Source organism: Hyperolius riggenbachi, chromosome 11, assembly GCF_040937935.1.
Source record: "Hyperolius riggenbachi isolate aHypRig1 chromosome 11, aHypRig1.pri, whole genome shotgun sequence".
Classification (NCBI taxonomy): domain Eukaryota; kingdom Metazoa; phylum Chordata; class Amphibia; order Anura; family Hyperoliidae; genus Hyperolius; species Hyperolius riggenbachi.
This window is the reverse complement of record NC_090656.1, coordinates 122945976-122969048: the sequence shown is the minus strand read 5'-3', so window position 1 is coordinate 122969048 and position 23073 is coordinate 122945976. Positions and strand designations below refer to the sequence as shown.

At 44.8% G+C, this 23073-nt stretch overlaps 1 protein-coding gene across 2 annotated transcripts in view; it reads left to right on the top strand.

Annotated features, from left to right (window-relative positions):
* LOC137537709 (mucin-5B-like) overlaps positions 1-23073 on the top strand; it is a 193187-nt gene that overhangs the window by 119077 nt on the left and 51037 nt on the right. For both annotated transcript variants that reach the window (XM_068259647.1, XM_068259646.1), the window contains exons 8-10: positions 5842-5926; positions 19168-19205; positions 20233-20388. In XM_068259647.1, the coding sequence (XP_068115748.1) occupies positions 5842-5926; positions 19168-19205; positions 20233-20388 (279 nt within the window). The remainder of the gene's footprint in view (positions 1-5841; positions 5927-19167; positions 19206-20232; positions 20389-23073) is intronic.

Below are 23073 nucleotides of genomic sequence, written 5' to 3'. Positions count from 1 at the left end.
TATTTTCTATGTGCACTCCGGTCTAATCTGGTTTTTCCCTAACATCAGGGTGTATATAAGATTGACCTGTAAATAAAGATTTCAGATGCTGTTCCACCAATTTAAGTGTTTGTGGTTCTGTATCTCCCAGCTGGAAGAGAGGGTATTCACTTGGATTGGGGGAGAACTTTAACCTGGGTTGCAGATTATTCTGCTAAGTCATCTTGTAGCTGCCTCCGCTGAAATTGAGCTAACAGTTTGGTGTCGAGAAGTTGGATCCGCCATATACAGTATCGGGTGAGTAATTCTATTTTTTGATTACCACCCTATACTGTCAGAGCGGATTAATAGAACCCGGAGGGAAAGTGCTTCTGTAGCGCCTCTCCCAGGAATCTGATATTCCTAAAGTAAATAGCGGGTCTGATGCCCCAATTAAGAAAGCAGTACTGTGTGTCTAAGTGAATATTCTCTCTAAACCTTGTATATTGTTGTATAGTCGCTTAAGTGAATTTTAGTTATTGCATGTTACTGTATAGATTTGTGTAGATTGTATGTGAGGTTAAGCTGAGATTGAAGGTATAAACTTGTCCACAGAGGATAGTTAAGAATCACATAAGCTGGAGACCAGGTTTGCCAGTAAAGTCTAATACTGACGTCACCATCCCTAGATAAACCTTCAAACTCAGCTAATCTCACTCTATTTTTTTTTAGCTTAGCATAATGGGAAAGTCTCAAGGTAAGGAGACTCCAAGGGTTATTTTTGATTTATGATGTATCATATTCTGTGATGCTGTTTAATGCGGATATATAGATTTGTAAGTTTTAGAAAGAATCATGTTCCACAATTTGCTTTGAATCTTATTTCTGACTAACTCTATTTAGGAGTTTCATTTTTTTTTTCTCGGAGACACTCAGCAGTTGCAGGTGTCTCTCTGGACCAGGACATTTTGAATGGGCATTGCGGCCGCAGGATAACTTTTTTTATCAGTCCCTCCAAAATGTTCTGGCCTGGCTACTAGATGTTTCTGAGCCTTTTCTTCTAATTACTATAAATGTGTTTGTCTATCTCCTCTCACTGTAGTTTCTGTGGAACTGTGATTTAAATTGCTTGTGTATGACTGGTTGCACTTTTTCAGCTAGGTTGTACTTTAAATATGCATCTCTGGACATCTGCTCAGAGTTGTTGCAGGTTTCTACCCCCTCCCTCCATGTATTGGGAGAGACTTGTGTTAATGCTTTTGTTTTTTCTCTTTCCTCTTCCCTGAAAAGACTGGGGGCAATGAGGAGAGTGTCAGGAAACAGAAACAAAAGAAGATCCCAGCTATATGTTGTTTGTCTGTTTGTGTATGTGTCTGTGCACAGAGAGTATCCAAATATTTTTTTAGAGTTAGGAATAAACCTCTTAATTTAATTGATCGTTTTTTTCTACAGTCAGAAAAGTCAAAAGCTAAATTATTGTTGGAGTCTAAGGTATGCGGACTGTGGTTATGTAAATGTGCATGTGTTGTCTTTCTTTGTCTACTATAGGAGAGGGTTTGTAAATTGTCTTGAGGCAAGGCAGGTGAGATTGAATGTGTAATTGGTTTTCACCTCATATAATGAATGACCCATGCACAAAGTTGCTGGCCATTGTGATGTTTTGAATTTAGTGTTTTGCAAAGGAAACAATTTATTTCGGGTGAACCAGATGTAACATGTCTTAAAATTTGTAATTTAAAGTTGGTTATAAAAAATTAACATACGGAAAGGCATGTTCCATCTGAAGTTTTTTGTTTTTCATGTGGGTTTTTTTTTTGTCAGGTATTTTTGCATATACCTGAGAATTCAAAGCACACAACAGTTTTGCTGTCAATGGGTGAATTAGGTTTGTAAATCTTCCAGTAGGAATTAAGTTGCTGTGAATGAAATGTAATCATTTTAACTTGAGCTTGCACTCATGCCGATATGAATGTAATGTAGAGATTGTGTCCAAAATCATCTTGCTCAAATTACTAGAAGTTATGCTCATGCCAGGTTTTCTGTTCATATTGCCAAGAATAATGCAAACAATTGTGTGAATGTTTGGGTACGTGTATAATATTAATGGTGATGAGTCCCTTAAGCAAAGTGACATACTTATATTTTTTCACTTGTAATTGTGTAAAATTCTAACAAATGCTTTTACAGCAATTTCTTTGTTGGTTTCTGGTCTGTCTCTGGTTACAATCTGAGGGGTGTGGGAAACAAACCCTGGTGTTGTGCATTTGGGGAGGGTTTTGAACAGCAGACGTTGACCCCCTGTACCACCTACTGTGCACAGGGTGAGATGGGGGGCCAACTAAACCTGCAAGTGGCTGAATCACACAGCCTCATAACCCGGCCCACATCAGTGTTCTAACATGCCTGGAGAGGGTGGAGACAAATATGTCATGTAAAATACTTATTGGTTGATTTGATTGTAATTGTCTCCATATGTCTGTTTGTATTGATACTGTGCTGTATAAAGCAAGGTCAGAGAAATGTGTTTAAGTGTCAGAACTCTATAGTACTAGGATTTACAGACAGTATGATGTTAGTCAAAAATATTGTTACATAGCTACGCATGTGGTAAATAGGTTGCACACACCCACTAAGCTGTTTAACTTCTTATTACCATTGAGGACCTCTACATAACTGCTTTGATTGAGACTGAGCTATCAATTACTTGGCTCATGCAGTTTGACAAACCTTGAACTCTTGTCTGATTCATCTTTACTAATTTGCCTGCACAAGTGTTCTTTATTACCTGTTCACTTGGAGACCTGCCTGTGATATCACCTGATTATGGAATACTTTGGAGATCATCTGATATGATTCTCCTGCACTGATGCAGCCCTAGAAGGATGACCCTCTGCTGTAAGGATGAGCCCTTCCTGCACCTGCCCTCCTCCTGTGTTGGTGATGGCTGCTTCAAGCCTTTCTTTTGTGTCATCCTTTGGGAAGAACTCCGCCTCTGCTGTTGCAACTGTGAGGTTTCTCAACTGGGATGAGAAGTTGAGTCTGCCCTTCCCTGCCTTCTACAACCTGGCTGCAATTGCTACGTCCTTGTTATAAATCTGTTTCCATTTCTTTTGTGGGTGCCCAATGCCATACAATGAAACTGCTAACAAAAAGGCACTGGGTGTAGCCACGGTGATTACACGGCCAGCTCTCAGCCGCCACTGTCTGTTTGCCCCGAGACAGTGAGAGCTTGGCAGAAAAACATCTGCATTCATCATGAGGGCTTGTGGTGATGAATTCACCGTCCTCCTTCACCCTTCAAATGAACAATATTCTACTCTGCAATAATGAACTGACATTTCCTGGACCCACTCGAGGATCATTTTTTTTCCAAAATGCATTAAGGAGTTCTAACCTTATGGGTGAGGTGTGGCTTTAGGCAACCTGTTACAGTTTACCACATTCAGTTTTCCATTAAGTTATGCAGGGCTAGATTAGGATGATATACTAGCAAAGCTAACTACTGTTAATTCATCGTGTAGTTGTGTAACCCTTTAAACTGTATATTGTATTTGTGTACCAATGACAACACTAACTCATTGATCTCTAACATACATAGAGCTGTGCATAGTATCTAAGTGATCCCGCCCTTTCCTTTAGAAAAGGTTGGGATCAAAGGTTGGGTTGAAAGGTTGTAATAATGTGCTGCTTAAATCACCCCGATATTAAAATATATACAGCACATCACAATTTCTTAAAAATGACATCATTGCTTCAACTAGTCAGCAGCACATTCCTCCAGACAGTGCTTTACAGATACATTAATAATTAACACTCTAGAAGTTCCAGGCACCTGAATACAAAACCTGTATTTCAATACCCAGTTGGTATATTACCATACAAGCCACTGTGACAGAGATCTGAAGACTCAGACCTATTCATGCATTGTTGTTAAAAAACCTGGTCTATTGAGAAATTAACACATGTAACAAAGTCTACCTCTGCCAGTTGTTTACAGAATAACACATCCTATTGTCTCTGCTGTCTGTACCATGTCTATGCTATTGTTTCAAATATTTTCTATGTGCACTCCGGTCTAATCTGGTTTTTCCCTAACATCAGGGTGTATATAAGATTGACCTGTAAATAAAGATTTCAGATGCTGTTCCACCAATTTAAGTGTTTGTGGTTCTGTATCTCCCAGCTGGAAGAGAGGGTATTCACTTGGATTGGGGGAGAACTTTAACCTGGGTTGCAGATTATTCTGCTAAGTCATCTTGTAGCTGCCTCCGCTGAAATTGAGCTAACAGAAACGTATCATCTATCTACAATGCACGTATCTGACAGTGTGTTCTCTTCCCTGAAAGTATTCCTCCGTTTACTCACGGCTCACCTGCGTGTTCAGTATGCTTTCCTTCAGGCCCCAGCCGGTGGCCTGTATATCGGCGTCCTTGGGGCTAGCCACGTTCTCCTCTGCGAGTGCCCTGTTAGCCTACGCCATCCTCTGCAACCCGTATGGCAGCTTCCTGGAGTGTCGGCAGTACCCGGCAGTGATGTCACTTCCCACAGGGCGTCCCCTGTGGTTGCGCTCACGTTCCACATCTTCTCTGCTTCTGCACCCCCTTTGCTTTGCTCTCAGATCGACATGTTTCGATTGCAAAACCGGCAGTCTTCATCAGGATCTATAAAAAACGTGTCCCATGTATACCTGTATATTGACCTTAAAGAACTGAGTATGCAGTTACAGTATCACTGATCCACTTGAATCAATGTGACCTGTATGGAATCAGGTGCATTTTTATATTGGCTTTCAGGACTGATGTAATTTGGTACATTGAAAGTAAGCAGAGCTAGCAACAGGAATCAGGTGGCTCCCGTATGCATGTGATCAATGTGTGAGTGCATGGGGGTGTGTGAGTGCAACTCAGATATAGACTGCTTTTTAGAAGTGATGTAGAGGAGTGCAGTGTATGTATACACTGGAGACTCCATCCTGTTCTCTTTTACAATACTTTTTATCCTTTTAAAATCATTTTTATATCTCCACGAGAATTATATTAATTAGCAATAAAGCTTTTCCACTCTACATAATATTGGTGGTGACATACTCATAGATTGTGTAACTAACCAATAGCGCCTCCTTCAAACATAGATATAGCAAGTTTGGTGACCATAGTCTGTATGGGGGCTTTGCTATTAACTGCAGAAATCGCCACCATTGAATTTAATAGAAAATGATTGCAGAACTTGGAATTTGCTTGTGGAACACCGAGTTTGGGCGGAATCGGAATTCGGCTGTTCCGCTCAACCATAGTGCCGCACTGATGACCTAACAGCAGATCGGACACTTCCGGTGAATCACACCGCGTCCAATCTGAAATGTCCCATAGACTTTTATTGCTTTAGCATCACCCAGCCATAAAAATGGGTAACGCAACGCAATGAAAACGTGCAGTGTGTAAGGGGCCTCAAATACGAAAGACATTTGATACCTTTTATATTGACATTCTATGTAAAGAAGACTATATAGGAAAAATGTTTCTGGATATTTTTTTTTCTCTCTTGAATTAACACTGAGGGCCCGTTCACACTTAGAACCGCAGAACGCCGTCGAGTACCGCCGGCGTTTTGCGGGAGTGCTAAAATCACTGGACACTGTGGCGGTTTTGGAGCGATCGCGATTAGCGTGCTATGCATGCTAATCACAATCGCTGATCGCAGAACGCTCGTCGCCGGCAAACCGATGCATGCAGCGTGGTTGCGGTTATCGCTAACCGCAACTGCGGCAGTGAGAACACTGCCACTCGCTACATTGTGTAGCGGTTCTTGCAGGTGTGAACGGGGCCCTCTGTGTTTGCATATGTACCATCTTAATGAGGTATGTGATTTTTTTTTTCTACGTAGGCTGCTTCCCTGAATGTAGCAAAGAAAGACCTATCTTTGATGCTGAAAATGAAATGTGCATCCCTTTGTTAAATTGCACAACCTGGTAAGTTCATGTCCTGCAGTTCACCACAAATGCAAGTACTAAGCTACAGTGGCGTACCTGCCATAGGGCTGCAAGTGCTCACAGAACCGGGTGTAGCCATGGCTAGGGGTGCCACTGTGGTGCTCAGTCACTTAGTTCTTCCACGTGGGACCTTTTTTCATAGTTTGGGCAACATTTGAGAAAATAGCAGCAGGCAGTGCAAGGTGAGTAGAGAGAATTATTGCTGTGCTGCAGCTGGGACATTGGCAGGGATAGGTGGCAGGATGTGTTTAGTGCAGAAATTGCCTGTCATTAGTAGCCATGTACACTGGCTGCTGTAATACCAGAGTGCCCTGGACTATTGATTATTTATCCTGATCAGAGTAATTAATAATGCAGAGCAGTCTGCTGTTGCAAAAGCCAGTGATACAGGTGCAGACAGCTGACTTCTGTAGTGAGCTACAGAAGCAAAGCTCCAGGCAATTTAGATTAGCTGGATTGCAGATAAACTTATTGCTTTTCCCAGCTCACCCTTCCACCCTTTTGTCTTCACCCATGACCCTTTTCTCTTTTCAGATTTTAGTGGCTTCTTTTAACAGCATGCCCATGCCAACCAGAACTGGTTATGTCTGCAGTCCTGGTGAGAGAGAGGTCTTCCTGCCATTTCTCCTCTCTCACAAGGTTCTCTGTCTTGGGCCCTACCTCTTTATCCCCCTTCCTATGGATCCCCCTCTTTCGTATGTCCCCCTTTTCTGACAGTCCTCAGGTGATCTCACAATCTAATCGTACCATAGTCATAATCTAATGTCCTACCATATTATTATTGTGTATTTATATAGCACTGACATCTTCTGCAGCACTGTATAGAGTACAGAGTTTCAAAACCGTTAGCTCTGTCCACATCCTGATGACTTCTTTTCCCCACAAATAACCCTAAATGTGCAGGGACATACTCAGCGCCCCAACCCATCAACACTCCCATCAAACAAAATTGTTTGTTGGGGGGGTTGTCTGTAAATAATCAGCACTGGGTTTCAAACTCCCTAGGTATACCACTGCTAAGCTGCTACTGTGAAAAAGAACAGCAAAGGCAGTGAGAATTGAAGGTTATTGGTTGGGTTAGTCAGCACTAGGTGATATAGAGGATGGATGCATCATGGATGCACAGGGCCACCAAAGTCAACAGTGGAGGTAAAAGGTTGGGAGTAGTGAATGGGACCCCTAGAAGGAGTCTGAATGCAACATTAGCTGTTAAGTTGCCCTTTATCAAGAATAAAAGGGACCTGAACTCATGCACAGGACTAAAAAAAAACACAAATTAAACCACCCTGTATGTATTTAGAGAGTTTACCTTATGTAATGTCCCCTCATTTGTGACTAACCACAACTGTAATTTAGGGTTGGTTCACACGGAGGCTTGGCGCGGGCTTCCGGGAGTTGTTGTTAAACGCTCTCATGCAACTGAATGGGAGCGTTTCTGCCGGGCTTTTACTGGCATTTGCGCAAACACGGCACTCCTATACAGATTTGTTTCCCAGCGTTTCAGGTGACCCTGGACATTACATGCGGCATCCGGGGTTGATTACCGCCGCATTTTCGTGTCCCCGGGGATAAAAACAAACGCCAATCTCGACGGAATGCTGCCTGAAAGCCCACCAAAAGTGGAAGTGTGTAGTGTGGCAGGATCAGGTGGTGGTCATGGAAAACAAATGGTCCACTGAAGTGAAGCTGATATATCATTACTTCATTTGTAACTAATACTTGTGGTCTCCCAATTATCTTTACATACAAGTTATTAGCCGACATGCAAGACATACTTTATTGGCAATGTGTCAGGTCTCAGTAAGTTACACTGTTACTTTATGGGAGTCCAAGTTTGTTTTCTATCCAAGGTAGCAGTTTACTTTCCTTGCATCCACCCACCCTCATATTGTCCACTTGTTGTAGAGTGGCTTTTATGTTCATCCTCTTGTGGTGTCAGTACGGTTTTTGATAGGGTTGTGTAATGATCAGTGATGTATCTGATGATCAGTACTAGCTCTATCAGCACAATAGTCAGTATTTTATTCAAAGTGTGATCACACGTGATTGGGTGCACAGTAATATTCAGGAACATAAGAGAGTGATAGCCCTTAGTGACAGGGGCTATCACTAATAAGAGAGTGGTTGTACAGGCAATGTAGGTAACAGATCGGTAGGCAGAGGTACAGAATCGTAAGACAAAATTGGAGTGAGTATTCAGGCAGAAGTTGGCAACAGATCAGATTGGCAGAGGTACAGAATCGTAAGGCAGAGAGTAGTCAGAGGTAAAGGTCAAAACACAGTAATAATCAATAACCGTAATAATAATATTCCTAAGCTAGTGCGAATCCCCGGGGTCCTGCTGGTTCAAGCACACACGGATCTGACTACGGTCTGAGAGCATTCACTGCGAAGTTTCAGCAACAACAGACAATGAGCTACTGACATCCCCAAGCCTAAATACAGACAGGCAATTCCAAACAACCCACCCAGAACAGCCTGACCAATCAGCAGCGAGACCCAGCAGCCTGATGTCAGCTGACCAGCAGATCAGCTGACCCATCTCCTAAGCCCATAAAGGTCCTGCCGCTCCGTGCACGAGTGTGCCGACCTAAGCTGATGTGCCACTGAGAGACCTGTCCTGCCAGAGGCTGCGCGACATGTCTGGGAGGACGCAGCAACCGCCGCAGTGACGTCAGATGTGGAAGTTGCGGTCGCACTGCTTTCCGCCGCTGAGGTAATACTGCTATACCTGGCAGGTTGGTGTTTAAATTTAGGATCCTGCATTTGTAAACCCAAATGATGCCAAACACCACACTTCAGCACCTAAGCTAGTGGACAGGGTCATGGGTTGCGGTCCATGTCACGCTTCAAGTGACTCCGATGTTTCCTCTTTCCAAGCCAGAAGGAGGAAGCATCGGAATCATGTGAAGTGCAGTGAGTAGCCTCCCCATGACCCTGCCCATTAGCTTGGGTGCTGAAGTACGGTGTGTTTGGCATAAAATTGGGTTTACAATTGCAGGATCCTAAATTTAAAAAAACAACACTAGTTTCAGATATACAGCCCATATCACATTATAAATAACCAGGGTGCTGGACGTTTCGGGCTAATGCTTTTCCACAGCTGCTTAAATACCACTTCAACTTGCAGAAGGAATTTTATGTCCAATGTCTCATATTCCTCGGTCTCAGTTTCTCAGTGTTTATACTTGACGTCCTTGTAGATGTTACGGCCAGAACCCGAAGTTTGGCCACTTCTAGTTCTGGCCGGCCACTTCGGGTTCTGGCCGGCCAATGCGCGAAGTGGCCGCTGCGCTGCGGCCAATGTTAGAAATGGAATGATTCCTCTGAGGTTAATGTATCTTCTGGCCGCAGCGCAGCGGCCAAACGTATAACAACTTAGTGAATTTATTGCAATTCAGCCGGCGGCAATGTAACATTTCAAGCCGCCGGCTTTTTTTTTTTTCTGCCTCTCTCTCCTCCCCCCCCCCCCCCGCCTCTCTCGCTCTCCTATGGGCCGCCGGCGGGGACACGCGTGTCCCCCCGGAGTCGTTCGTCGCGGCAGGGGGATCCTGCTGTTCTTGCAGAGCGGGTGCTGGCAGAAGCAATGTCTGCAGCCTCCCCGCTCTGCTGCCCTGGCGCCACGAACGACTCCCGGGGACACGCATGTCCCCGCCGACTGCCCATAAGAGGAGAGAGAGAGAGAGGCAGAAAAAAAAAAAAGCCGGCGGCTTGAATTGTTACATTGCCGCCGGCTGAATTGCAATAAATTCACTAAGTTGTTAAACGTTTGGTCGCTGCGCTGCGGCCAGAAGATACATTAACCTCAGAGGAATCATTCCATTTCTAACATTGGCCGCAGCGCAGCGGCCACTTCGCGCATTGGCCGGCCAGAACCCGAAGTGGCCGGCCAGAACTAGAAGTGGCCAAACTTCGGGTTCTGGCCGTAACATATATACCAGACAACTACCCTAAATATATTATTGGGCTGTGATATTATTTTCATATGATCTGGCTATGTCCAAGATTACATATGTTCTGGGTTAAGATCTAGGATAAAAAAGGTTTTCAGGATCGACATTGTCCTTAACTCCCAAATTGTTTTTAGTCAATTATAGATTGTGGGCTCTGGCAAATAGCAGTAACCAGTGACTAAAGCAGATCTTTCTACAATATGCAAAAATTGAATTTTGACCTGGATGTAGACAGAGCTGGATTACTATTGCCCATCAGGGGTGCTCATCATGAACCTGTGATCACAGCTAGCCCGTGATCACAAGCAGTGTTTCACGATCACAGGCTCGGTATTCGGATCCCATGATCTAGCACGATCATGGGTCTGAATTCGAGTTCACCCGGGATTGCACTTGAATTTTGTCCGTGATCATGAGTTAACCCGTGATCATGAGTCCGGATGAAGCGTGGTATCCAGGGGATGACATCGTTGGGCCAATCAGAGAACCCCCAGCCGAGGCCCTAGCAACCAATCAGAGGAGAGGAGCCTGGCCCTCCCCTTCTTTATATAAGGCGGCGGCCATGTTGAGGATCTGTCCTTGCTTGTGACTCTGGGGTACTGAGAGCATCTCTAGTACTATTGTTGGTCTGAGCAAGTGCTTTTTAACCGGATCAGTTCATTTTGGCGCGCAGCTCTGAGAGCCGAGCGCTGAAACTGGGCGCCGTCATAGCAGCAATGCTATGATGCTTGGCCTGCTTAGCGGTAATTCAGGGCTCTGGCGGCTGCCAGACCCCGAATTACATCTCCCTCCAAGTTGCGACAACTCGGAGGGGGAATAGTATTTAAAGGATATCCGAAGTGACATGTAACATGATGAGATAGACATGTGTTTGTACAGTGCCTAGCACACAAATAACTATGCTGTGTTCCTTTTTTTCTTTCTCTGCCTGAAAGCGTTAAATATCAGGTATGTAAGTGGCTGACTCAGTCCTGACTCAGACAGGAAGTTACTACAGTGTGACCCTCACTAATAAGAAATTCCTCTTTTTTACCTCTTTCTTACTCTCAGAAGCCATTTTCTGCTAGGAAAGTGTTTTATAGTTATTATTTCTTATCAGCGAGGGTCACACTGAAGTCACTTCCTGTCAGAACTGAGTCAGCCACTTGCATACCTGATATTTAACTCTTTCAGGCAGAGGAAGAAAAAATGGAACACAGCCTAGTTATTTGTGTGCTATGCACTGTACATGCACATGTCTATCTCATCATGTCACATGTCAGTTGAGGTATCCTTTCTCGGAGTTTATCGACAGCTCTCCCTGCGCCAAACTGAGCTGCGCCAAAATAATATGCACCCGCTTTTCAACTGTTATACCCAGCGTTTTGCATCCTAAACACATTTATTGCACATTGATTGTATTGCTGTATAGATAGATAGTGATTTGATTGTTATAGTTTTCAGTCAGTCAGCTAGTGTATACTGTATTGTACTGTGCTATGCTAGCTGTTAGGTCTGTGTGCAGGCTAGGACTGCTAGCCTAGGTAGCCTTAGCCTACTAGCCTGTAGGTAGGTTAGGGATTAGTTAGTTGTTGTACAGTTTAGTTCATTTGTACTGTTAGTTGATTTAGTGTTAGACTAGCAGCAGCAGTACTATTAGTAATTAGGCAGGCCAGCATCTGTTTAATTCTTTCTGGCTGCTGCCTGTATTGATTGTGTGTGACAGACAGTCGTTTAATGTCACTGTCTGTCACTCTTGTTAGTTATCTACTGCTGTCAGTTTTATTTAGTACAGTACTACTAGTCTACTACTTCTGTTTCTGCCTGCTGACTGTATTGTGAGTGTGACGGTCTTAGTGTCACTGACTATTTGTCATTCTTGTCTTAGTTAAGTGTTGTGCTTGTAGTTCATTCACTGTCACTGACCGTTTACCTGCAGTGACGTGAACTACCTGTCATTGACTGATTCGTGTACTTTGAGAAAAAAAAAAAAAACACTTAACATTTTTCTGACCCTAACCACCCACCACAACTCAGTCACCACACTTTATTTAAGTTCAGACACTTTCCCCCCTTTGTTCTGTATAAAAAAAAAAAAAAAATAATATATATATATATATATATATATATATATATATATATATATATATATATATATATATATATATATATATATATATATTGTGCAATATCTGGCAGAGGCAGAGGGATCAGGACCACGCGTTACGCAGTACGCCCCCCCAAAACAAAACACCCTCAGACTCAGTATAGGTAGGTAGCCAGGTATAGGTGCCCTCAGTATAGGATCTCATGTGTAGGTGCCCTCAATATAGGTTGTCAAGCATAGGTGCCCCCAGTATAGGAAGTCAGGTGTAGGTGCCCTCAGTATAGGTAACCAGCTATAGGCACCCCCTTGGAAGCCGGCGCCCTGAGCAGCCGCTCAGGTCAAAGGCCGGCTATGATGGGGACAGGTGAGGAGGAGTTTGAGATGGAGGAGGTTGTTGTTGACGAACAACAACCTGATTTTGATGAGGAGGAGGGCCTGATCCAGGGGATGTTTTGGCAGAAGAGGTGCTTGGGCGTTCAGAGGAGCTGTTTCAGGAGGAGGAGGATGATGTGCCAGAATTGGATGAAGGCAGCTCAGAGGAGAAGGAGGAAGCAGCTCTGGCACAGAGGCGCAGCATGGAGGTCAGGGGCAGGGCCACCAGTGGGTGTGGAAGGCAGGAGCCACAGCCTGCTGCTTCAGCTACTACCACCACCACCCGCACCAGTCAACGCCCAACCAGAGGGAGACAAGCACCCCCTTCAAGCCATAAGGGGCAGTTCACATCCCCAATCTGGCAGCATTTCCATATGTCCGACATGGATGAGAGCCATGCAATTTGCAATAGCTGCAGGGCTAGCCTGAGCAGAGGACGTTATCCGGCCAAGATAGGTACCTCAAGCCTGCAGACCAACTTGCAGAACAGGCATTATCACGACTATCAGGAGTTTGACAGGCTGAAGCACAGTGGCGCTGGAAGTGGTCAGAGCAGGAGACCCACTGCACACCCTGTAGCAGGAGCGCGGAAATTCACTGCTCCCCCCTTGTGCACTCTGTCAATCCCGCCGCGATTGAGGCTGGTTCGGGCAGCCAGTCCTCAGTTGGCTCCTCTGCTCCCTCCACAGTTCCCTCCTCATCTTCCCATGCAAGCAAATGTGGCCAGACTCTGCTCAGCAAGGCCTGCCTCCCAGACACAGGTGCATTTGGACGCTGAACGGGTTTCTTGCCCAGGCCATGTTCTCCCAGCTCCTGTTATACTCCCTTGTGCAGGAGGGGAGTGACATGAGAGTGCTCCTGCAGTATGAGATCCCGGAGTGATGATCCCAGCACTGCACCAGTTTGTGTTGGCAGACATGGCCCGTTCCCTCGATCACGCCGCGAGCGAGCGGGTCCATGTCACCATGGACTTCTGGAGCAGCCATTTTGGGACAGACCGCTACTTGTCCTTCATGGCTTACTGGGTCAGCCTACTGGAAGTGGGTGAGGAAGCAGCAGAACCATCATTGGGCACAGCAGCAGTAGCAGCCCAGTTGGTGGTGCCACCTTGCAGGTTCAGGGGAGATGCAGCAGGTTCCTCTGATCCAGTTCCCTCCTCCGGCACACCCGCCACCAAGTGCGCCCACTTCAGCAGCAGTGTGAAAGCCCGCCACTGCCAACTGCTTCTGGAGATGGTCAGCCTGGGGAAGACAAAGCTGACAGCAGTCAACATTCTGGTCAAGCTCAGGGAGAAGGAGCAGAGGTGGCTAAGCCCCAGAGGCCTCAGAGTCGGATTGGTGGTGTCCAACAATAAGGCCAACCTGCTGTCTGCCATCACCAGGGGACACTTGACCCACTTCCCCTGTTTGGCCTACGTCCTGAACCTGGTGGTGCAGAAGTTCCTGCGCACCTACGAGGGGATGGACAATCTGTTGGAAGCGGCAAGGAAAATTGTGCACCATTTCCACCGCTCCACTGGTGCCTCAGTAACCCTGGCCAACCTTCAGCAGCACGAGGGCCTGCCACGACACCGGCTTGTCATCGATGTGCCAACTTGCTGGAATTCCACCCTGGTGATGTTGGAGCGGCTGGTTGAGCAGATGAGGGCTGTCAGCAGATACATCATTGACGCGATTATTTCTGGCACCACCAACTTCCAGGTCCTCCTCAATGCACAGTGGGGGCAGATGCAGCAGGAGTGCTTGGTGCTGGCTCCCTTCCAGCAGGGAACCAATATGGTGAGTCGGGATTGGGCATTCCTCTGGGAGTAAGTGCCCATTGTTTTTCTGATGGACAGGGCACTGTTTGATTTGCTGGAAGAGGGAGAGGAGGCCCTGACCCAGCTGGATCAGCAGGCATCTGCACAGTCCACGTCTCAGGAGGAGGACTTGCAGTTGGTGGAGGAGGAGTTGGAGCTCCCTGACTTGAGTTCTGAAGGGGACGTGCAGAGCGCAGCTGCAGTGGTGCGAGGGTGGAGGGGGCAGGACGAGTCTCAGGGGCCAGAGGAGGAAGACAGTGATGTCATCTCTGGAGGTGCCGACGACCCTGATGTCTCAAACTTGTTCTCCATTGCAGCGCACATGCTGCGGTGCCTGTGCAGAGACCCCAGGGTGATCCAGATGCGTGCTCGGGATAACATCTGGATCATCATGATCCAGAACCAATGGATGAAGGGGAAGATGGGTCAGTTCCTGCCTGCTGGAGACCCTGAGCACCGAACAAGGGAGTTGCAGCGGGTCCTTGTTTGGTGATTGGAGGAAGCCTTCCCCCAGCCTTCCACCCCCTCTTTCCCTGTCCAGCCAGCACAGCAGCTGGTGCCTGCGGCCAGCAGCAGCAGAAGCAGGGGCCCAGGAGACCTGCTGTCTCTGACTAAGGCACTCTACACGACTGTAGAGCTGGCGAGAGAGGAGGTGCCTGCAGCAGCATCCCCCTATCAAAGTCAGAACCAGCGCCTGACCCGGATGGTGGCAGACTACATGTGGTCCTTCAGCAGGCTTGACATCAAGGCCCCTGTGGACCCCATGGAGTACTGGGTCAAGCGCTTGAAGATCTGGTGTGAGCTGGCGCAGTACGCCCTGGAAGTCCTGTCTTTCCCCCCTTTCCAGCGTACTGTCCGAGAGGTGCTTCAGTGCGCCCCCGGTGGCGTGGTCACAGAGAAGCGCTCTCGTCTGTCCCCAGACTCTGTGGACAGACTGACATTTCTTAAAGTTAACCAGGCCTGGATTGAAGGTGAGTTCCTGGCCCCTGCTGTCGGCAAGAGGGGGACATGAAGTGGCTGGGTATGTTTTTTGCACACCAACCTTCAGTCTCTTGCTAATTAGGCGTTTTTTTTAGGTGCTGTGGTACCACCACTAGGTGCCATTGCCTATGCTGCCTGCTCCTCCTGCTGCTGCTTTTTCCTCCTACTGTTTGTGTTCCCACTGCCAGGATCCACAGAATTATGCGCTGCTGCCACTAGCTATTACATCAAAATAGCTCCTACTGTTGTTGTGAAAAAAATATATATTTTGAGGTGTCTGGGATGCAAACTGTGCTGTCTGAGTTGTGGGGAAAACCCAACTGTGGCTGTAGGACCACTTCCTGGAACTTCATGTTTTTTATTTTTGTTTGTACCGTGGTACCACCACTAGGTGCCATGGACTATGCTTCCTGCTGCCACACGTTACTACTACTCCTCCTGCTGCTGCATTCCCACCGCCAGGGTCCACAGAATTATGTGCTGCTGCCATGTGCCACTAGCTATTACGCCACTACAATGGCTATATATTGTTGTAAAAAAATATTCTGGGGTGTCTGGGTTAAAAACTGTGCTGTCCCAGTTGTGTATTGGACATGGACACAATGTGGGCTTCACGACTGCTGTCTAGAACCTCCTGCTCTTTTCTCTGTGTTATATTTACAGCCGTGGCACCACTGCTAGGTGCCATGGCCTATTATTGCCTGCTGCCACACATTATTACTCCTCCTCCTGCTGCATTTAACCTCCTGCTTTCTGTGCTCCCACCACCAGGGTCCACAGAATTATGCGCTGCTGCCATGTGCCACTAGCTATTACAAACACTTTTCCTCTGATAAACTCACCTGTAATTGAAGAAATTGAAATACCTAATACTGGTCTCTGCAACATGTAATTAGGGTGCCCAGCAATTAGCTTGAGGCAGCCTAGGTGGGGACTAACTGTGGTGGTCAGATACAGTGATGAGGTGTGGCCTGATTTGTGCAGGGATAGAGGCAAGAAGCAGGGAGAGCAGAGCCACAGTGTCATTTACTTTGCAAAGGGAAAGGTAAGCCTCTGTCTCCTCCTTGCAAAGAACCCATGTCTCCGTCCATATTAAGGAAAAGGTGCCAGTAGCACAGCCTCAGAGCTGTGGGCCCCACTGAGAATGTCCGCCTCAGCACTGTATACATAACAATCACATGATATGGATTGCCATAACAGGCTTTTCTAGGACAGCCTGTTTCAGGAGTGGGATTCAGACACTACTACAGCCAGAGATCTGCAGGGCTGGCCGTCAACTGGTATTAAGAGCCTCTATATCCATCTCACTTCAGGGGGCTTTTAAAGGCAAATATAGAACTAATGCAGCAGCTTAAGGCCCTCGCCTTACATGACCATCAGGTTCAGGGGCACTGGGGTAATCACAGTCTTTACATCACCTGTTGCTATACTAATGTAAGGACTTGCCGCAACTTCACTGCTCAGAAGGACATAGAAGTACTAGTATGGGGTGGGCTTATGGGTGTTTTCTGGTTATCTGCTTAGTAAAATAGCCACAATTGCCCAAATATATATGTAAAATAGGACAGTAAAAAATAAAAATAGTGTTTTGTTTTTTTGTTTCACTATAATCTAGCTCTGCCATCTGTTTTTTCAGTGTTCAGATATACATTCCTTTCTTCACCTGTGTTTTTCTTCTGTCATATTGTTGATTCCAGAATTCAGATCAGCCATCTGTTCTTGCCAAACACCCTACTGTAACTCACTGGCCCCCCAGCATATTTTCATTTCCTGCTGATGTGAGGTTTCCAATTGTCCCTTTCTCCAAAGCCAATTGATATCCTTGGTAGCAAATTCAAATAGGCCGATGCAACATTGGTGGGTCTCAGTTTGTTTTGCTGTTGAGGATGCTTATCTTCCTAGAAGAATAGACCGAAGAGAAGATGGGGCAAGAAGTTCAAATATCCTCCATAGGCCTGAGTGGATATTTGGTTGCCCTCTTATTAAGGAAAGACCGAATGCGGCCCTACTATAGTAACACCTTCTGAGTGCCAGAGATAAACGAGTCCCTTATTCTTAAAAGGAACCTGAGGTAAGCGAGATATGGAGGCTGCCATATATATTTCCTTTTAAACAATTCCAGTTGTCTGGCAGTCCTGCTGATCCTTCTGATCTGTAGTGCCTGAAACAAGCATGCAGCTAATCTTGTCAGAAACATTTGATCTGCATACTTGTTCAGGGTTTATGGCAGTGGATCAGCAGTATAGCCAGGCAATGTGTATTGTTTAAAAGGTAATCAATACTTCAACCTCCATATGTCTCTTACCTCGGGTTCCCTATCACATTAGGACACAGGTGCTTTGTAGGGGGAAGATGGGGGTTTTGCTTTTCTACTTATAAGGTGCCCTCAAACATTTAAAGGTATGTGGGTAGACCTAGATCAGAGGATACAGCCCAATGTGCAGTGTTTAATAAATGTGTTCAATTGGGTACCACTCTGCCCAGTGGGACCAGGGAGTCTGCAGTTTTCTGCACCATATTTGCCAGGGCAGCATGTGATCACATACCACCTGGCAACTAATGCTACTCCAGTGCACTAAGCTGAATAATGCTTTAGTTTAGTTAACCAGGACCAAAAAGTGCTTCTATGACAGGGTTTGTATGGGTCCCTGGAGCAATGTCTGCAAACTCAGTAAGATATTTGTTTTAGAGGAGATAAGTCATTTATTTTTGCCCGTAGGTTCTGTAAGCCATATACTACAGCACATTATATTATGTTCTGACACCTTACCTTCTTCTAATGACCGATACTCAAAAAAACCAACACTGGCCTGCCACATCATTCCCTTAGGGCCCACTCACCAATGAATACACTGGGGAAGTGTGTGTGTTTGTGTGTGTAGGGGGGGTTGTTGAAGGGAGGGAGAGGGTAATGCAAACACCACACTTCTTCCCAGCAGGAACCACAAGAAGCCAAGCTTTTCTGGTATCATGGTTTCCTGCCTCTAGCAGTGTTCAAAAGCCTCATCACTTAAACTTCAGTTGGATAAGAGGGTGCATTTTTAGTGTAAAAAAGTTGTAGGGGGCAGAAAGAAAGTGTAGATAAGCTTTAATATACTGATTCTGTAACAAGCCCTGCAAATATCAGTCTACTCAATATTCCAGTTAATGAATTCTGATGGGGTTCAGTAATCTGCTGGTTGCACAAACTCATGAGATTCTGATGGTGAGTACTTACATGTGCAAGAACAGTAATTACTATCTTCTAATGTTAGGTACATAGGATACAATTTTCTGTTAGATTTACCCACTAGATCGATTTATTTCCAACATGTCCAATCTTAATTTCGATCAATTTTCTGTTCGATTTTCCAATCGATTTCCATAGAAGTGAACAGAAATTGATTGGAAAATCGATCTAAATTAAGACTGGACATGTTGAAAAAAATCGATCTGGCAGGTAAATCTAACAGAAAATTGTATCATGTGTACCTGGCATAAAGGACCATCCATCAACCCTGAAATAATAATTTTGGTTAAATCATCCTTTTAACCTCCTTGGCGGTATGAACGAGCTCAGCTCGTCTATGACCGCCGGAGGGCGCCGCTCAGGCCCCACCGGGCCGATTTTCATAATTAAAAAAAAAAAAAAAAAAAACACGCAGCAAGCACTTTGCTTGCTGCGTGTTGGAGCCGCACACCGTCGATGCGCCGCTACCCGCCGCGTAACACGCCGCCCCCCGAGACCCCTGTGCAGCCTGGCCAATCAGTGCCAGGCAGCGCTGAGGGGTGGATCGGAACTCCGTTGGGAAGCCCTAAAGAAAATCCCGTTCAGAACGGGATGTCCTTATGGGTAATAGCGCCGGCTGCGATCGGAGGGGTGGGAGGGATGCGGAAGGGAGGGGGGCATCATGTAGCTAGCGCTAGGCTAGCTACATGATTTAAAAAAAAATAGTGCTGCGCATCCACCCTGGCGCAATAAATAGAACGCCAGGGTGGTTAATTATATACATATGAGCTTGTTAACATTTTTTTCTCTATTCTTCATTAGCAATGAAGCTGAAAAACTTTGTGATAACAAGACTGGAGGTAAGTGCACTTTTTGATTTGCCCTTTAACAATATTTAAATATTGCCTGTCTTTCATTTTGAACTATGACCTCACTTGTTTAAATACCTCCTGTCTCTTACTCAGCTATGATTGACCAATCCCTCAAGTTAGCTGCAAGTTCTGACCTTCTGCTACGTTTATCGAACAAGCCTGCCTTCTTTCTGTCATAACCTATTAAACAAGTCTGATTACTGCCTGTTTGACCTAGGCCTGTGGCCCTGACCACATCTTGCCTTGACACAGGCTATCAAATTCACCTGGCAAAGCTACCTGTTCTCTCTGTCTCTAGTTGGGCAATACCAGGTGCAAAATCTAGTAGCTACTAGCAGTAAAGAAGTCCACTCCACTGTCTGCTAGTAGTAGAGGGCCAACAAGCCTTGTAAGATGCTCTGGTGAAGACCAGTGGCTGCTTAGACCTCACACTTTGGAAGATTCCACACCTACCATTGGTGAATGTGTAACCATCATATACGCAAAAAATATGTATTTAAAGTATTTGGGTCAAATGTTAATGCATTCACAGATCAGTAGATCAGTAACACAAGTTCCTCTGACTCTACCGTCCGCTACTTATATATACAGTACATATATATATATATATATATATATATATATATATATATATATATATATATATATTATAGTGCTGCCCATAATTATTCATACCCCTTGAAAATGTTGACTTAGTTACTTTCATTCAAACAGCAAGTAATTATTTGATGGAAAATTACATAGGTGTTTCCCAAAAGATAATCAGACGATGTACAAGAGGCATTATTGTTGAAAAAACAAACATTTCTCAGCTTTTATTTACATTTGAGCAAACTTAATTAACTCCACTTGGGGTTTCAATCATTCTTTAAAGTCAAATCCGCTAGTCTTATATTTATTTTTATTGACAATATTTCTCATATTGAAATCTGTAACACGTACAGTATTCTATTGCTGTGTAAAAGTGTATACTTATATTAACACCATGACTTGTGTATCTGTGCTTATGTGCCAGAATGCTTGTGCTGTTATAATGGACAAACGTATCGCAAAGGAGATTCAATAACTGCTTATGTGAATGGTAAGATTTGTCCAGTTGGATATTGCATGGATGATGGAATGTTAGCGCTGATGTCAACAGACTGTCTATTCACCCCTGCAACAACTCCAGGTAAAATACTTCTAAAAGTATTAAAAGGAACCTGAGGTGAGAGACATATAGAGGCTCAAAAACAAACAAACAAAATATAAATTGAGGCTTTAACTTTCTAATAATCTTATGCATAAAACATAACTTTTAATATTAATGCCAATAAATAGTCATACAAGTGATATAGCATAAAACAGTCCTTAATACACATTGGTCATAGTGTCAATAGCCTAATGCATGTTTTGTGACCTATGACCAGGTCACTTCTTCAGAGGCAGAGGATTTTTCTGTGTTCATGGTTTATGAATACAGGACGGTTTATAAAAACATCTGCAGCATGAAAAAGGAACATACCGTATTTTTCGGACTATAAGACGCTCCTCACCATAAGACGCACCTAGGTTTAGGGGACAAAATCAAGGAGAAAAAATATATACTAAACCTGGTGAAGGGGCATCTTGTGGATTATGCCCCCTTGTACTTCTTGTGTCTGTGTCCTCCTCTGTCCTCTTGTGTCTCCCATGTGTCCTCCTCTGCATGGGCACAGTACAGAGAGTACCCAACATTGCGGCGGGTTGGAGGTTCGTATTGACAGGCATTCACAAGTCAGGAACTCCCTGCATTTGAACTTTAACACGCAGTGACTTTTTTTCTCGTCTTTTGGGGGGAGAAAAAGTGAGTCTTCTAGTCCAAAAAATACAGTATGTATAATTAATCAATCAAATAGTCCAAGCCAACAAGTGCTCAATAAAAAGGCATACTTTAAAATAGTATAGTCTCTGGAGATCAATATGTTTGTAACAGACCATATGCACTTACAAAAACAAAACAAAAAACGTATATACAGCCACATCCAGGTATGCATCACATGTTTTTCTCGTCCTGTCAGCCCAATACTCGGCCGATTATAATTTCATCCAATAGTCATCTCTGCAAATAAACCAAAACAAACTGGTATAATCAGAGTATGCTGGAAGCCAATACTAGAGCGGATAGTCCCTCTATTTATTGGCATTACTATTAAGTCATGTTTTATGCATAAGAGTACTAGGCTGTTAAACCCCACATTTTTACTTTGTTTTTGATTTTTGTATTCAGAGCAATGGCCTCCTTTTTTATACAGTATATGAGTACTAATATTTAACACATATGAAGGCTGCCATATTTATCGTTTTGGTCAGTAGTGTCTGAATCACACACCTGAAACAAGCATGCTGATAATCTTGTCAGATGTTTTGTTTTTTTTTAAAAAAACATCTGTTCTGCATGGTTGCCCAGAGGCTATTGCTTAAAATGTTAGACACAGTGGATCAGCAAAACAGCAAGGCAACATGCATTGTTTAAAAAGGAAACAAATATGTCAGCCTCCATATGTCTCTCACCACGAGTTCCCTTTAAAGCGCACCTAAACTCAGAAATTCCTAGCTGCTTTAAAAGATAAGCAACAGCATAATAAACTTTAAAGAAAAACATTTCTTTTTTACAGTTTGTAGAACTCCAACAAAGATCCTGCAGTGTTTACTGGGAGCAGAGAAAGGGTTAACATCCAGTGTTAACATATTAGCATAGAGCATTGATACAGTTTAGACAGAACTGACAGCCTTAATTTGCATTTGCTGATTACTTGCAAATCAGGAACAATTAGACAGGCTGTTCTCTGTAAATACATGCAGGTTGGATTTCTCTGTGTTTTCCTTGTCTCCTGTGCAAGAGTTTAAGTCTGCTTTAAAGGACAACTGAAGAGGAATGGATATGGAGGCTGCTATGTTTATTTCCTTTTAGGCAACACCAGTTGCCTGGCTATCCTGCTTATCATCTGCCTCTAATATTTCAGCCATATTGAACAAGCATGCAGCAGATCGGAGTATTTCTGATACTATTGTCAGATCTGATAAGAATAGGTGCATGCTTGTTTCTGGTGTTATTTGGACACTTTGCAACCAAATAGAGCAGTAGGGCTGCCAGGAATTCAGGGAACTGGTATTGTTTAAAAGGAAATACATATTGTAGCCTCTATATTTTTTTCACTTCAGTTGTCCTTTAATCTCCTGGGCAATAATCCCGAGCTGAGCTCGGGGTATGTCGCGCAGGAGGCTTTCTCAGGCCGCCCCCCCCCCCAGACCCCTTGCGCAGCCTGGCCAATAAGTGCTGACCAACCAGGCAGTGCTAAGGGGTGGATCGGGACTCCCTCTGACGTCACGACGTCGATGACGTCATCGCGAGCATCGCAATGGCAACGGTGGAAGCCAAGCAGGAGATCTGAACGGAATCTCCTGCTTGTGCTGATCGCCGGAGGCGATCAGAGGGGGTGGGGGATTCCTCTGCACAGCGGGTATCGTGTACCTAATGCTAGGCTAGCTACATGATTTAAAAAAAAAAAAACATTAAAAAAAAGTGCTGCGCCCCCTCCTGGGCGATGTAATTGTATCGCCCAGAGGGTTCAAGAAAACCTGTAACCTGAAAAAAACCCTCTTGGGAATACTTACCTCTAGAGGGGGAAGCCACGTTAGGATCCATCCTCCTTTGTCCTGGCAATCCAGCGCTGTGACCCCATGAACAGCAGCAAGGTAAATTGCCCGATTGAATCCGCTCTACTCTACTTGTGCCCTCCCTGCCCTTGGACAAGGGCAGGGAACAGATGCCCTGATGCTGGTAGATGTGCATATGGAGGACAGACTGATATTGATAGTGATAGGCAGGTAATGT